Source organism: Hyperolius riggenbachi, chromosome 4 (assembly GCF_040937935.1).
Source record: "Hyperolius riggenbachi isolate aHypRig1 chromosome 4, aHypRig1.pri, whole genome shotgun sequence".
In the NCBI taxonomy this organism is placed as follows: domain Eukaryota; kingdom Metazoa; phylum Chordata; class Amphibia; order Anura; family Hyperoliidae; genus Hyperolius; species Hyperolius riggenbachi.
Genome location: NC_090649.1, coordinates 129,281,898 through 129,298,449, shown reverse-complemented (window position 1 = coordinate 129,298,449; position 16,552 = coordinate 129,281,898). Strand labels below are relative to the sequence as shown.

Below are 16,552 nucleotides of genomic sequence, written 5' to 3'. Positions count from 1 at the left end.
ATCAATCCCGGCAATCTCATTGAATTGGTTAGGAGGTTTTTGTCTACTAGTTGTCCCAAATGATAATTTCCGATCGTTCATACGAAGAATCATACGAAAACGATAATTCAGCAAATTTTACCGTTAGTGGCAGCTGATACAAATCCTGCAATAAATCTGCAGTGTGTCTACTCCCTGTTTTCATGGAAGCAGACATATTGTTAACATCCTGTTTTTACCAATTAACTCTCTGCTGTGCCAGTCAGCTGACACAGCTGAGGGATCAAACTGCAACTTGTGTTTAGTCACAGTTGAGGGGGAATTAGACAGGCTCTTGTTAGTGTGCCCAATGTGACACTTGACTGCAGCAAGTCATCCCTTGCCTAGGGGAAAAGACAGGCTATGTGAAGAGGTGTGTGTGGATTTGGAGCCATTGGATTTGCTATATACAGTAGCATCTAATTGATAATCTCTGATGCTGGGAATACACTGTGAGATTTTTTGAGCTGATTTACTTTCCGATCAATTTTTTCGAACCTTTTTCTGATCAATTTTCTGATCCTTTTTGCAATCGATTTTCATTCAATTCTATGAGAAAATCAATCAGAAAAACAATGGAAATCAGATCGGACCTGTCAGAAATTATCTATCGAGCTATCTGCCGAAAAAAATCATGGTGTATTCCTAGCATAACAGAAAGAAAGATAGCTCACTGGCAGATCATGCAGTTGACTAAAAGAACAATAGACTCTGTCTGGGATAACTTGCTTATCTTTGTTAACGTACACCTTAAGCCCCATACACAAGCTCAACAGCGGTCTTTTATGCAGCACAACTGTTGAACAACTTTTGTTGTGTAACAAGTTGAAACAGCTAAAAAAAGTATTTTGCTATTGTTCAAAAAGCTGATAAGACTGATAAGAATCCAACAGTTGGATTGTGCTGCATAAAAGACAGATGTTGAGCGTGTGCAGGGGGCTTTAAAGTGAAACTGAAGAATGTAATAAAACAAAGTGTTTCACTTACCTGGGGCTTCTGATAGCCCCATGCAGCCTTCCTGTCCCGTGCTGGTCCTCCACGATCTTCCGTTCTCCCGCCTCCAGCTAGTTTCGTCAACTGCGCCTGCACGCCCAAGCCACATGTTGTTTTTTTTTAAGCGCACAGTGCTATTGCGGGCTGGAACGCAGAAAAAGGTACGTGTGGCTCGGGCGTGCAGGCGCAGTTGCTGTTGAATTACAAGTCGATGCTAATGAAACTAGCTGGCGGCGAGAGAACAGAGGATCGGCATGGGACAGGAAGGCTGCACAGGGCTGTCAGAAGCCCAAGGTAAGTAAAACACTTTGTTCTATTACATTCATCAGTTCCGCTTTAAGTGTACTAACATAGTAAAAAGAAAAAACCTTGGGTGGTCATAGGACCTACTACTGACCCTCTTCATGCTGCTCGTGTTTTTTTCGGGTCCCTCCTGTTTCACCTTCCAGAAAGCTTTGTGTTCACAACGTCTTGGAAGTTCAAAGGTTGTAAACAAGCGCATCTGAACTGGGCATGCCCAGTGAAAAGAATCGCTCCTGCACGGCCACAGGTGCTTCCTGCTGAGTGTATTTGACTGGAGAGGAGGATAACGCTGACCAGAAGACTAGCAGGAGTTAGTGAAATAATCATATTTTGCTTCTGGTGTACTTTAATACAGTAGCAAACACGGATTCTTCAGAGATAAAACAAAAATTGCCTTTTTTTCAAAGCAAAATAAACTTGTATAAGTGCTAAAAGGCTAAAATGTTTTTTTAAAAATTAAGTGCAGTATCTGATATAACTTGGTGAATACTTTTATTTAATGTTTCACAGAATTCTTGTTTAATATAGTCATGGATAATATAAATTCTTGTTTAATATAGTATATTCTGTTGGACTTGTCTTATCCATTTTTTATGCCTCCAGCCTTTTTATGCTTATTTTCCATTCCCCCCCATGGTATTCATGTTCATAGCTAGACAAGTGCTTAGTGTTTTAAAGGGGGTTCCCGTCTCTATATTACTTTGGTTTAATCTGTACATGCCTTGTGGCTGCTCCTGACAAATCCAATGGTTTATCTGTCTGGGCTTTAGCTCATGCTTTGCATATCAGCTAGACACAGTGGTTTACTTGTACGCCGTCCACTCTTCTAATTGGATGTAATGTTGCAGCTGTTAAGCCGTGCCTTACCCAGGGGCAAATAACTTGGTCTTGGCAGATTTGTTTTTTAGTCAAGGAATATGACTAATGACTTCTGCTGATACTTGCTCCTTTATGAAACAGAAAGATGAGTCAGACGGAGTTCTCCCGAGCTGTCCAGGATGTATGGAAGCCCTTTTCCACCCACACTCTGGCTTGTACATTCAGTATCCCGGCTATTCTGGAAAATCAAAGGTGTCAGCTGAGTGGCGTGCCATACAGGATACACAGGAGGGGAGGGGCGTAGACCAAGCACATATTAATGGTAACCTGGCATAACTCTGCATGGGCCAGCTGAAGAGAAAGATCATACAATGTTATATATATTACCAGTGCCATGAAATGTGTGTGCGGCAGGCCATGTGCCTTAGTGAATAGTCTCTATGATAGTAATAATCAGACATCAGGTTCTTTTAGGTCAGAGGCATTGTTTCACTACATCATTTATTTTGTTAAAAGATCAAACAATGGGCCCCAGAGGAGTAGCTATGGGTGGGCAAGGGGGGACATATGTCCACTCAGCATGGCCATTGCACCCTCACATGCATGAGAGGTGGCTTGCTGGCTGCCCGAAGTGCCCCTGCTTCTCTCCCTCCCGCTGCAGAAGCGTTAACAGCAGCAGACTAAGGCACATCTAAAGGGGGCACGTCTGGTTATGTAAACAGGGTAAAGGGGGGCACATCTGTCTATCTGAATGGGGTGATGGGGCACATATAGCTATCTAAATAACAATTGACTCCACCCATAACCATGACCACATTGTGATGTGAGGCCACGCCCATTTTGTCCAGAGAGGGGCGCAAAAACTTTCTTTGTCCCGGGCGCTGAAAACCCTAGCTACGCCTCTGATGGGCCCCCAAGGCAATGCTATTGTGTTAGGATGTGGTGCCTGTTCATTAATCAGCGTAGTGTTCTGCTCCTTAAAGGGAACCTGAGGTGAGATGGATATGGAGGCTGCCATATTTATTTAGTTTTAAACAATACCAGCTGCTTCCTGCAGCTCATTCTGGCTGCAGCAGTGTATGAATCACACACCTGGTGATATGGACGAGCTGAGCTCGTCCAGCAAAAACTTGCAAAAAACGTTAATGACGAGCTGAGCTCGTCCATGCCGACAGGGAGATTTCCTGTTTCTCTGCCCCGCCGGATGCATTTTTTTCTCATCAGAGGGATTCCCCAGGATGGCTGGATGGCCTGTCTGCATGCTGTGGGTAGCGATCTGTGCTACCCCAGCCTGCAGAACAAGCATCCAGCCACCCTGGGGAATTCCTGGGCAGCGGATTGGCGGGCAGAGAATGTGCGTGCGTGTGGGTATACCCCGTTGTATGCGGCGGCTGTGCGGGTGGGATGATCCCCCTCTGTGCGGCGGAGGGATCCCCCTTCTGTGTGGCGTGTGGGTGGCCTATCCCCCTCCTCCCCCTCCCTCCCGATCTCCCCCCCCCTCTCACATTTGGCCATTGCGTTTGCAGTACAATGCTCTGCCCCCATCGCATCGCACCACAACACACAAAACCGCATTTATATGACCATTCGGCAGAGTGCGCTGACAGGGTCATATGCATATCGCCCCCGCACGCTCCTAGCCATGTGACATACTCCCTGCTGGACAGGAAGTACATCACCGGGTTCCCTGGATTTCCTCATCATTCTTCTGTCGTTCGGCACATGTGTGCTGCATCACTGCCACCAACGTATTTAAAATCTCTGCATCGCCCATTGATTTACATGACTTCCGCTGTCACCGCTTTTCTGCAGAAGTCCAACTGTAACTCACTGTTGACTTTGCAGTGGATTGGTGGCCGATCGGGCACTTTTGGAATGACACAACTCTGAGGTAAAACAGGGTAAAACAATATACACTTGCATGGCAAGTCTAAAAGGGGCCTTAAGCCACTAGCAAGCAAGAAAATACTCTGAATAATTTGGCTATACTTTTTTACTGACTTTTTGGTACTTTTTCAATTGCAGACAAATCTAAAAAGTTACTTTGAACTGGAGATAAAAAATGATCTCATAGTATAAAGAGTGAATTGAATAAGGGCCCCAGTGTCTAAAGTGAAATAATGAAAATGCTTCCTTAATTGATCACATGAAAACGGGTGTTTCTATCCGGGTGGTCCTCATATACTTTTGTGTCTTCTAAGTGCTTAAGTGAACAACTGTGGTTTTTCTGTTGTCTTCTGAAAAGTCAGCATGGTGTTTTTTTCTAGAGATAAAACCATGTTCTTCATCACCATGCCTTAATGGAGGAATGTGTAAAGACTTGGCTGACAGCTACAGATGTCTGTGCAATCGAGGCTTCACTGGGGAGCATTGTGAGACAGGTAAGAAGTCCAGTCACATTTCCCTTTATTGTGTATGAAGTACACCTATACAACCCGGAATTACTCACTTCATTGCTATATTAATCCTCATGAAGTATGGTGCAGTGTTAGTCGTAGAGCAGAAATGCAGACATCAAACCAACAAACATTCATTCTGGTAATACCCTTTAATGACTAACTGTACATGATTTATTGCAAGCTTTCAAAATGTTAAGTTTCTTCTTCCGGCATGTTTCAGAACGGGATCAGATCCGTACAACAGTGAATGTAACATACAGGGACTTATATATGATTCTGTAGGCTCAGTCTGACGTGATGTCACACTGTTTTACCTCATTTCAAAGGAGGTTAAACTGTGTGAGTGACATCATGTCAGATTGAGCCTACCTTTATGAAGTTTTAATTGTACGTTTTTTTTAACCATAGTGCCTCACCCTCTTTAAATAGGAGGACTTGCAGTTATGACTTAGCTCCAATTTAGAGTATTAAAGAAGTCTCCAACAAAATCTTTTCCAAAGCCATGGCCAGTATATCACCCTCAAGGACTGACAAGGATTGAAGTTACATGACACTGCTGCCTCCTAATGTCATTTCTCTAACTGTTCCTAGAGGTCAGACCTTGCTCATCCTCTCCTTGTCTGCATGGAGCATCATGTCAGGACATAGGTGAAACTTACAGCTGTGTGTGTACTCGAGGATTCACAGGAGAGCGATGTGAAACAGGTAAAACGATCCCACATTTCTTGTTGCTTTAGTAATGCTGTGACATGTATTGGTGGCCCCTGTGTATAGAAACCAGGTTGGTCACCAGAACATTGCTCAATGTGGCTTCAGTACTACAGGCAGACATGAAGTTTCTATAATTTCTATAATTATTTATGCTTGGTAATGCTCCTCTACAGCAGGTAGTAATAGGCTGTCTTGGTAGAGTTAAGATAGCCATACGTGGGCCATTTTTGGCCTGATATGCCTATCTGATTGATCCCTATCGATTAGATAGAAATTGCTTACTACCATAGAAGCCAAGCTCAATTTTGATAGATTACAGCAGAAACAATTCATGCATTGATCAAGCTGCAAACAATGCAGTGCAAGGCTATGCGCTATCAATCCACCACCACTTCAGCCCTGCTCCCACTGTACAAGATTTTACAACATGTTTGATTAGACTTTGATTGATAAAGTCATTGGATCGGGTATGTTGGAGCAATAGATTAGAGGCAGATTAGATCAAAGTGATCGGATTTGCCAGAAATCAATCAAAAATTGATGCATTCATGGCTAGCCTTTTATGACTCATCACTTAAAAAAAACAATTGTGGCAACATTTTATAGTGAAATTGTTGCAACATAGTGCCCCGATGGAGTCTCACCCTTGTGTTTTAAACTTTGACCAGTTTTGAAAAGATTATGTGTGGATAAGACCTGTCATCATAGTACTATAGTTAATCCATGTGCTGTATTGCCGTGTTGTTTTTGTGTAATATGGTGAGAGTAGTAACAGTAAGATCTATGGTACATGAGTATATTTATAGCTGTGGCATATCTCTAGATCAGACCAGGGTTTGTCGCTGGTATACATCTATAAGTGTGAGGTCAGCTACCAACAGCAGGGACTCCGTAGCTATGACATGTAGTAGACAACAGATAAACCACTACAAAAATTAAGCATGCCATTGTCTTATTATTATATTGTTATTGTATTTGTTTTCCCTTTTTATCAGAGATCCAACCCTGTGCCTCATTTCCTTGTCTAAATGGAGGAACCTGTGAAAATCTTAGAGAGAGTTTCCGCTGTCTGTGTCCATCAGGGTACACTGGGGAGCACTGCCAAACAGGTAAGGGAGCTAAGAGGATTACTATTATTAATAGCAGTTTATATTGCACTGACATATTTAAACTGTTGTTTGAACAAGTCAAATTACTCCCACCAAATAACTCAGACTCTAATGTTCCTGCAACAGTCGAGTTATTTTGCTTGTATTGAATCTTGATTGTAGAGCTGCTTATTGGAGGACAGTCCACTTTGACCAGGGGTGTTGCTAGGATCCTAAAAGATCAAAGGCACCATGGACACAGGTAGAATTCAAAGCACATGCAGTGAAAAATGGGCTTGTTCATGACGTGGACAGCAAAAAAATTGGGCGTGGTCATGACATGGCGCCCGAAAAATGCGTGTGGCCATGACGTGGACATAGACAACTGTAATAAAACAGTGTAACTCAAAAGGTCCTGAGCTTTTTCCCAAAACACAGTTAGGCAAATTGAACCTGAAGTTAATTAGACAATGTTTTCCCCCTAAAAAAAACACACACAAGGAAGTTCTGAAAGCAAATTAGTTACTAACAAGATGTAACTAATAAAACAAACAGTAAACCACATATAAAATGTAGAAACCATTACACCAGATGTGAGATGCATAAACCATTACACCAAATGTCAAATGCAGAAACAGCTACCACACATGTGAAATGTAGAGACCATTACCCCAAATGTCAAATGCAGAAACCATCATTACAGATGTGAAATGCAGAAATCCCTATCACAGATGTGAAATGCAGAAACCCTTACCACGCATTTAAAATGCAGAAACCATGAATACAGATGTGAAATGTAGAAAATCTTATGCCACAAAAGTGAAATGCAGAAACAGTTACCACAGATGTGAAATGCAGAAACCATTACCACAGATGTGAAATGCAGAAAATGTTGCGTCACATACTGTATGTGACATGCAGAAACCATTACCAACAACAACAACAACAACAAATAACATTTGTAAAGCGCTTTTCTCCCGTGGGACTCAAAGCGCATAAGCATGGCTCCGACCATCGTGGTACAGGGGAAGAATTTTATAAATCTGGAAATGCCAGGCTAAACAGGTGGCTTTTCAGTCTGGATTTGAATAGCTCCAGGGATGGTGCTGTCTTTACTGGGTGTGGTAGGGAGTTCCAAAGAGTAGGGGCAGCATGACAGAAGGCTCTGTCTCCAGATTTTTTGAGGTGCACTCTGGGAGTGACCAAGTTTATAGAACTTGCTGATCTGAGGTTGTGAGAGGTGTGGTGCAGCTTCAGCAAGTACCACACATGTAAAATGCAGAAAAACGTTACGCCACAACTGTGAGATGCAAAAACCAATACAGATGCGAAATGCAGAAAACATTACCACAGATGTAAAATACATGTTACCCAGATGTAAAATACAGAAGAAAAGGGAGAAGCAGGAAATTTCAACCAATATCCTGGTCTCCCTTTGCTGGACAGAATGCCAAGTAGGATTGATATGGGCTGCTTGGGGGCTGGCCATAGAGTGCACGCGGCGCCACAGATTGGTCTGGGCACTAGACAGACTGGCCCTGGTTGTAAGGTGGCTGCACCAGTGCCAAGGCAACACGCGCTGGCATATTGGAAAATTGTATACTCACCTTCGGTAATTTTCCTTTCCTGGTGTTTATCCATGGCAGCATACTATTGGGCAAAGCCCCACCCCCCTTTGCCCTACTAGGACGTCCTTAGATCATAAAAAGCCCACCCTACTGCCCTTCAGTATTCTAATAACTAGTCCGAGCCGAAAGCCCTGGGTGGGCCCGTATGCTGCCATGGATAAACACCAGGAAAGGAAAATTACCGAAGGTGAGTATACAATTTTCCAATTTCCCTGGTGTTTTCCATGGCATCATACTATTGGGCAATAACTAGACTACAAACGGGTTGGGATGCAAAGAAAACACATTTATTTACAAATTACAACATGTTATACGGCAGAAGCAACTGTGGAGGAAACTATTTTTTTCCAAATTCCACTGAGGTTAATGCTGCTGGCTCTACACAATAGTGTTTTAGAAACGTGTGACCAGAAGCCCAGCTGGCTGCTCTGCACACTGTCTGTAAGGACACTTTTCCAAAGGCTGCCCATGAAGAAGAAATACTTCTTGTGGAATGTGCCCCCACATCCTGCGGAGGCTGTAGGCCCTTGGCCTTGTACGCCATCTGAATTAGTGAAACCACCCATCTAGCAATTGTTCTTGTAGATGCCGGTTTTCCCTTCCTATACCCTGAGGGTATAATAAAAAGAGTTTTAGAGTCTCTGAAGTCTTTTGTCATATCTAAATAGGCACTTATGGTAGATGGTACATCTAGCGGATGAAGAATCACTGGGTCTTCTTGTGTCTTAAAACTGGGCAATACCCATTCCTGATTATAATGGAAAACTGTGGACACTTTTGGCAAAAAGGAGTTGATTGGGAATAACACAACCCTATCTTCATAAATTACCAAATGAGGCTGTTTCCATCCAAGAGCTTGAATCTCTGATATCCTTCTGCCTGATGTAATGGCTATCATAAATGCAACTTTCCTTGACATATTCTGCAAAGATATAGAGTCCTTGGCCATGACCGGATCACTCATAATATAGTCCAAGACTAAAGGTAAGTCCCATTTGGGGAAACGAGGTTTGAGAGGAGGCCTCTTTTTGATTGCTGCCTTGAAGAACTGCTTAACCAACTGCTCTGATGACCACTGTAACCCAGATATAGAGGATATGGCTGACACTTGAGTCTTTAAGGTAGAATATGCCAGGCCAAGGTCTAGACCTTTTTGCAAAAAGGACAGTAAATTGACTACTGTAAAATTCCCCAACTCAAATTTGGACTCACCCGCGAAACTAGAGAAAGCTTTCCACACTCTATTGTAACTTGCTTGAGTGGTTGTTTTTTTTGCAGATAACAGAGTTTCTATTAAATCAGAGGAACAGCCCACCTCCATTAACCTTGACCTCTCAAAATCCACGCCCTTAACTGCAATGGAAGAGGATTCACATGGTTGAACTGACCCTGAGTCAGCAGATCCGGAATTTGTGGCAGTGGCCACGACTGGTACACTGACAGCTGGAGCAATAAGGGAAACCAAGGCCTCCGAGGCCAATATGGAAGTATGGCTATCACAGTCAATTTTTGAAGTCTGAGTTTTTGAAGAAATTTGAAAATCAGCGGCACTGGAGGGAAGGCGTATGCCGTGTTGAAATTCCAGGGTTGAATCAAAGCATCCGCTGCTAATGCTTGTGGATCCGGAAAACGGGAAAAGTATCTCTGCACCTTGTGATTCTTCACTGAGGCAAACAGGTCCACTTCTGGAAGACCCCACTGTTTGACTAGAGCTTGAAAGACCTTCGCATTCAAGGACCACTCGTTGTTGTTGATTGCATGTCTTGACAGGTAATCTGCTTGAACATTTTTGCTCCCTGGTAGATAAAGAGCTGTAACATTTTGTAGGTGTCTTTCCGCCAGCATCATTATCGGTGACACCTCCCGAAGTAGGCTGGTGCTGTGAGTCCCTCCTTGTTTTCTTACATAAGACACTGCTGACACATTGTCCATTCTTATCAAGACTGATTTTCCTTTTATTAGAGGTAGGAAGTGACGCAAAGCTTGGTGGGCAGCTCTTAGCTCGATGACGTTTGAAACGGAGTCTTGCCTTGACTCTGTCCAAGTCCCTTGTGCTACTAGATCTCTGTAGACAGCTCCCCAGCCCCAGGAACTTGCATCTGTTGTCAAAACTTCCCACTCTGGCTGAATTAGGGAACAACAGTTTTCCAGATTCAACCTGTCTGACCACCAAACTAGAGAACATTTTACTTCTTGAGATAGATAGATCTTCTGACTGAAGCTCTGTTTGTCCCACTGTTTTAGAAAGGATAACTGTAGTGGTCTTTGATGCCAATGCGCCCACTTGACCATTTTTATCGTTGAAGACATGAGGCCTATCACGCTCATGCATGTCTTGGCTGAAACACAGTTCTGGGCCATTAAGGACCCTATTGTTTCTTGAATTAACTCTATTTTGTTTTGTGGAAGTGAAACTGTGCAACGTGCTGTATCCAACATGGCCCCCAAAAATATTAGTCTTTGGGTAGGTTGCAGCTGGCTTTTTTGGTGGTTTACTATCCAACCGAATTCCCCCAAGGTTTTCAATACCACTTCCTGATGTAATAACAGTAGAGCTCTTGATGACGCTAGGATCAGTATATCGTCCAAGTAGTGTAGAATTCGAATTCCCTTTTCTCTCAGAAAGGCTACTATTGTTAACAAGACCTTTGAAAAGGTTCGGGGTGAGGTTGCCAGACCAAAGGGAAGACACACAAATTGTAGATGCAACTCTCCTACGGTGAAGCGAAGACATTTTTGACAGTGTGGGTGTATGGGCACATGAAAGTATGCGTCTTTGAGGTCTACCGAACACATCCAATCTCCCGGATGTACCGCCAGGATTATCGACTGAAGGCTTTCCATTTTGAACTTGGGGATAAAGATAAATTTGTTGAGACTTTTCAAGTCCAAGACCGGTCTGAGGTCTCCTGTCTTCTTCTTTATTAAAAAGATTGGGGAATAACAACCCTGATTCCTGTCTGCCAGTGGCACTTGTATGACTGCTCTTTGACCCATGAGATTTTCTACATAATCTATTAATGACAACAGCTTCTTCTTGTCTTTTGGAATTCTTGTCCTCATAAACCGAAACTTTGGAGGCTGTCTTTTGAAAATCCATCGATGTCCTGTACTTATTGTGTCTAAGACCCATCCATTGGTTATTTTTCCTGCCCAAATTTCCCTGAAATAGGACAATCTGGCTCCCACTGGGAAATCTTGGACAGGCCTCACTTCAAAAGGGCTTCCCGGGATCTGGTAGTGTTGACGCTGACTTTGATTTGTTTGACCTATTAAAAGGTGCTCTAGACGGTCCCCAATTTCTTCGGTACTCTCTTCCTGGCCTATAGGTTTTGGAATCATAAAATTTTCCGGGCTGTTGTCGCCTAAACTGTGAGAATTTTTGTCTCCTAAATTTTCTATCTTGAGGTATCAGCCCTGACTTTCCACCAGTGACTCTTGTGATAGCTTCATCCATTTTTGACCCGAAGAGATTTTTCCCATCGAAAGGGATCTTAGTCCATGCCTGTTTCGAACTAGGATCCGCCGACCATGGCTTCAACCAGAGTGATCTTCTTGCCATGACCGCGTATAGCATAGCTCTACTTGCTGATCTAACAATATCTACACTAGCTGCTCCGACAAAGTCCGCTGAAATTTTTAAGTCGCTTAAGGAATTTATTATATCTTCCTCACTCTTTCCTGAATATACATCTTCTTGTATTTCCGTGATCCACGCTCTTTGTGCTTTTGCCACTGAGGTCAGAGCCACTGCTGCTGTAGAAGAGTCTCCTACCGATAGGAAATTCCTTTTTAGATCTTGATCTATCTGGCGTTCCATGACATCTCTAAAGAACACTGAATCTTCCAGTGGGAGCGTAACATTCTTAACTAACTTCGACACAGAAGCATCCACCAGCGGATTACTCTCCAATAGCACAGCATCTTCATCCTCTAATGGATACATCTTTTGGAATCGGTTCTTCAGAGACGGTTTCTTAACTGTCTTACTCCACTCATCCATGATTACTTCTCTTATTTCCTCCAAGAGCGGAAAAGCTATTTTAGATTTATCAAGATGTTTGTAATACCTTGTCTTTTTCTGTTTCGGTGAAGATGCCTGATCCTTCCACTTGATAGCTCGTTTCACTTGTTCTATAAACACAGGGACTAGAGAAAAATCAAAATCCTCTTCGTTGTCTGATATATCAGAATCCTCTGAACTTGAATAAGCATCTAGTGATTTGCGGCTAGAAGTACTTGGCAATGCTAACTCTCTATTCACTGACAATTCCGAGACTGTGTCTCTTACAACTTGCTTGATTAAGGAACATACTTCTCTGTCCTCCAGTGCAATATCAAGATGACACATTTCACAGACTTTCTTCTCTCTTAATGATTTTCTTCCGCAAATCCAACACTGTTCTTTCAGAGGATTGACTTGAGGAATTTTAGGCTCCGAAGGGCCGGCGTCCTGAAGGAGCATACAATCTTCACTAGACGAAGAAGACTTCCTTCCTTCATCTTGCTGTATAACCACCTGTGTAGTATTCAAAGAATTTTGCTTTGGAGGCGATTTTAGTTGAATTCTGGCATCTTTTTTCCTAGCTGAGCTTTGTGGGGTTTCATCTCTTTTAGAATCCTTATGATGCTTCTTGCTGGAATTAAGCATACAATAAAGAATGATAAGTTTCTCTTCAACTCCTTTTTTTTTTTTTTTTACTTACCAACCTTACCTATTTGAACTGGCACTTGACCCCGCAAATGCATCTGGATGCTCTCTTCTGTGTTTCCCCATAATGCAGCTGCACAAGAAAAAAGATTACCTGTGTGTATCCCCAATACATAGCCTAAGCGCTAAGCGCTAACTGTTTAAGTATCACAAAGTACATTGTGCCCTCTTACCTAACTGTTCCTGGTTCTGAAGAATGGCTCTAGCGTCCCTCCGACCGCTCTCCTACAACACTGAGCAGCGAATGACGCCAGACGCCGGAACATATAGAGGAAGAGAGACTTCCCCTTCATTTCCTGTCCTGTGCCCCCAAGAAAGATGGCTGCCGAGTACTTCCGCCCTTAGCGGATAAACAACTTCCGGGTTCGCGCGCGCGCGCGAGAACAGACCCGTTCAAACGCCGCGGAAGTCATCATCACTCTCCTCTCCACTGAACGGACTACTGGTCCCAGCGGAACGCCGCCCTATCAAGCGCGCCTCCTCTCCGGAAAACTTTAGTGGAGCATGTCTGAGGAACACTGGTAAGCCACCTAACCTGTGCCCAACCATAACACTGGATACTAGATCCACAACATTCATTTAGAAAGTGACTGTATGCCCTTCTAAGTAGAAAGAGCAGCTGCGGGGAGCTACAATGTTTATTTAAACACTAGTGTAGCACGCAGGAATTTGAACGAACAGGCCCTTGAGAGCATCAAGAGAAGGGCTCTACACCTCATTGGAGCCTTTAGCTGCCTGAGGTGTAGACTTCAGTGGAGGAGTCAAACCACCGGCTGCCGCCATTATAGACGGAGGTAAGGCTTACTTGACATAAAGACATCCTTGCATGCTGGAGGCGAGGAAAGAAAAAAGAATACTGAAGGGCAGTAGGGTGGGCTTTTTATGATCTAAGGACATCCTAGTAGGGCAAAGGGGGGCGGGGCTTTGCCCAATAGTATGATGCCATGGAAAACACCAGGGAAAGGAAAACAATCAAAGCTCTATTGTGTGCATTCTGAGACCTGACAACTGGGGCACTGTAGGCAGAGATTCAGGGAAGTGCCCTGAATCTCTTGCTCTAATGATGCACCTGCCTTGGCCTCTCTTTATAGACAAGGCTATTTCTGCTACTAGATCAGGGCTGTCCAGCTCCAGTTTTCAAGGGCCGAGGTGCTCACAAAATTTTTGGCACAGCTCAAAGTCATTGATGGGACTGAATCAGGAAAGGTGTGGTTCATCAAGTAGAACACATTGCTCCATTTCTCAGTCCATCCTAAACACTGGCTTGGATATTGCCCTTGAGGACTCCAGCTGGACAGCCATGCATAAGATGATTAAAATAGTAAAAAAGGAGCATAGTCACCTCACATACATTTTTTTAAAGAAAATATACAAAATGTACTAAATGTAATCATGTTAAAAAGAGGCTCTGGCCATTAATACAGCATACATGTATTACTGATTTTGATTGTGTTGTAAAATACAAATGTATTATTGCCAATGTGATGGTTACACATATGAGCCATTAGCAGGCAGAATTCCATATTCAGAGTTTGCAGATGTTATAGAATACTTCAGTAGACAGATAAGTGCTGAAAGTCAATATACAGCTATTCACGCGCAGATCAGTAGATCCTGTAGCTCGTTTACTATGAGCACAGTGCAACAGATTATACCATATATATTTCAGCCAAAGGAGGATTTCTAAAGGTTTATTTTGAAAAAGAGAAGCCTCACCTTAAATTTTGCCAACTGTTATTGTCCAGCAGGAAATAGTTATTGTCTTTGCAATTCTGAGGAGAGGTGACCACATGCATGTGAACTTTTTTCTGTTTTGTTATTCTACATACACCTGGGTATTAGAGACACAGGGGTCTTTTTTTAAAAAAATCCTTAAAGTGAACCTCCAGACTAAAAATCTACTCAGCAGCACCGAAAAGGCTTGGTGTTTCTTTAACAGTTTCACAGCATCAGAACTTTGTTTTTCTTACCCAAGCCTTATTTTTAGCTGCACAGAAAAAAACTGCCCGGGCATTTTTCTCCTGATGCTGTGCAAAGCATGATGGGATTTCTGATGCTGTTGTTCTCTTTCTGCTGTTTTGGCGCAAACTTTTTTTTTTTACATTTTGATTTTGAGATTTGAAGTCTAGTGCGCGCAGCTGGGAGGGGTGATCAGGACACAGGACAGTTAGAACTGTGTCTAATCACCTGTTTTCAACCAAAAAGATGTCTGTCCCCATGAAAAAGATAGTTGCCCCCATGGAATCACAAACATTTGCCTGTTCTTTTAAAACAGGGTGGGTAAGAGATTATATTACCTATCTATTTTAATTAACATAACTAATGTAACTTAATGACAGTATGTTTGTTTAGGCTGAAGTTCCCCTTTAAAAAATGTTGTTTATTTTATCATGCTGAAATCACATTTGGCTTAGTTGACGTGTCCGATCTAGGTGCACATATATCTTAGTCAAAGTGTTCTTTAACATTTCTCCTACCTGTAGAAATCAGGCCTTGCTCATCTTCCCCTTGCCTTAATGGTGGCTCATGTGAGGACACAGCTGACGGATACACATGTCTCTGCAGACATAGCTACACAGGCATACACTGCCAGACAGGTGAGCAGACAACCACTTGTGTTCCTGAAGGTACATGTGTGAAGCAATGCACTTTTTCTTTACTAACAATGAGCAGTACACTTTTTACCTGTGTAATGCACGTTGTTTTCTGATCCGTGTACAGGGGATAAACATTCATGCTCAAGAACTAGCCAGAAATAATAATCAGATCTTGAATGTGTTCTTTTTTCGCTCAGAAATTAAACCATGTTCCTCATCTCCATGCCTGAATGGGGCGGAGTGTAAAGACTTAGGGGCGGCATACATGTGCTTGTGTCCAATGGGATTCGTCGGCTTTCACTGTCAAACAGGTAAAATAACCCTTGCTGACATACTTTCTAGATTACTGCTGTAAGTGCTGACACCATGCATTACTAGGCCTAACGTTTGTGTATTCTGTTGAGCATTGTGACCTTTTTCTTGTGGTGTATCAAAGACTTATTTAGGAACACTTGACTTCAGATTCAGAACAGGATGATGGTGTGAAGTGGAATCTTAGCATAATTGCATGAAGTTTTTTTGGAAAGGGTATAAAGCAAGAATTATATTTATAATTTATACCCAATTTAAAATATTAAGAACCAGAGACGAAGCACCCTCATGTATTTTATTACATTTATCAGTGGGAACATGACAGTAAACACCTACCCTGCTTTTAGTTTCATTCCTATCTGCTTAATTAGTCTATTATCAGCTGTGATAAAAATCCCCAACTGGCTCAGTCTAGGTTTGACCTGGAATCATTATAGCTAAGTCACTCTTCTGTGGAGTCTTTTCAAGCCCAAGCCTGCCACCTCCTGGCTCAGATTTCCTGCTTTGCATACTGAGAGCTGTGATGACATGGGAGGGGCTGCTCCTGCTGAGAGAGAATCTCTGAAACAGACAAGTGTGGCTGCAATATGATCTGTGTGCACTCTGTCTGCATAGATAATGATGATGACTGCAGTTTCATTCCTATGAGAGACACTTCCTACAGGCAGCTACACATCATACCAAAATGAAAGCACACAGATGAAAGGCTGCAGCAGCCTTTCTCATATAGCCTAGATAGCAGCCTATTCTCATATAGCCTAGACAGCACATCCAGAACAACTCATAACCCGGAAGCAGAAGGGATATGAGCCGGCGGCCATATTTGCTTTTTCCTGGAGCAATAATGGATAAAAAACACTAAAAAAGGCACACCAGAGTGGCGAAATTATCAGGTAGAGCATTTATTCTTTACAAGCTATCGACTGATATGTTTATTTTGTGTGAAACATTCATCTCTAGTTCCCTTTAAAAA

At 42.7% G+C, this 16,552-nt stretch overlaps 1 protein-coding gene across 11 annotated transcripts in view; it reads left to right on the top strand.

The window, feature by feature from the left end:
• The window catches only part of SNED1 (sushi, nidogen and EGF like domains 1), a 222,570-nt gene that overhangs the window by 128,055 nt on the left and 77,963 nt on the right, over window positions 1–16,552 (top strand). For all 11 annotated transcript variants that reach the window (XM_068280636.1, XM_068280643.1, XM_068280641.1 and 8 more), the window contains 5 exons: window positions 4,401–4,514; window positions 5,124–5,237; window positions 6,239–6,352; window positions 15,154–15,267; window positions 15,465–15,578. In XM_068280636.1, coding sequence (XP_068136737.1) covers window positions 4,401–4,514; window positions 5,124–5,237; window positions 6,239–6,352; window positions 15,154–15,267; window positions 15,465–15,578 — 570 coding nt within the window. The remainder of the gene's footprint in view (window positions 1–4,400; window positions 4,515–5,123; window positions 5,238–6,238; window positions 6,353–15,153; window positions 15,268–15,464; window positions 15,579–16,552) is intronic.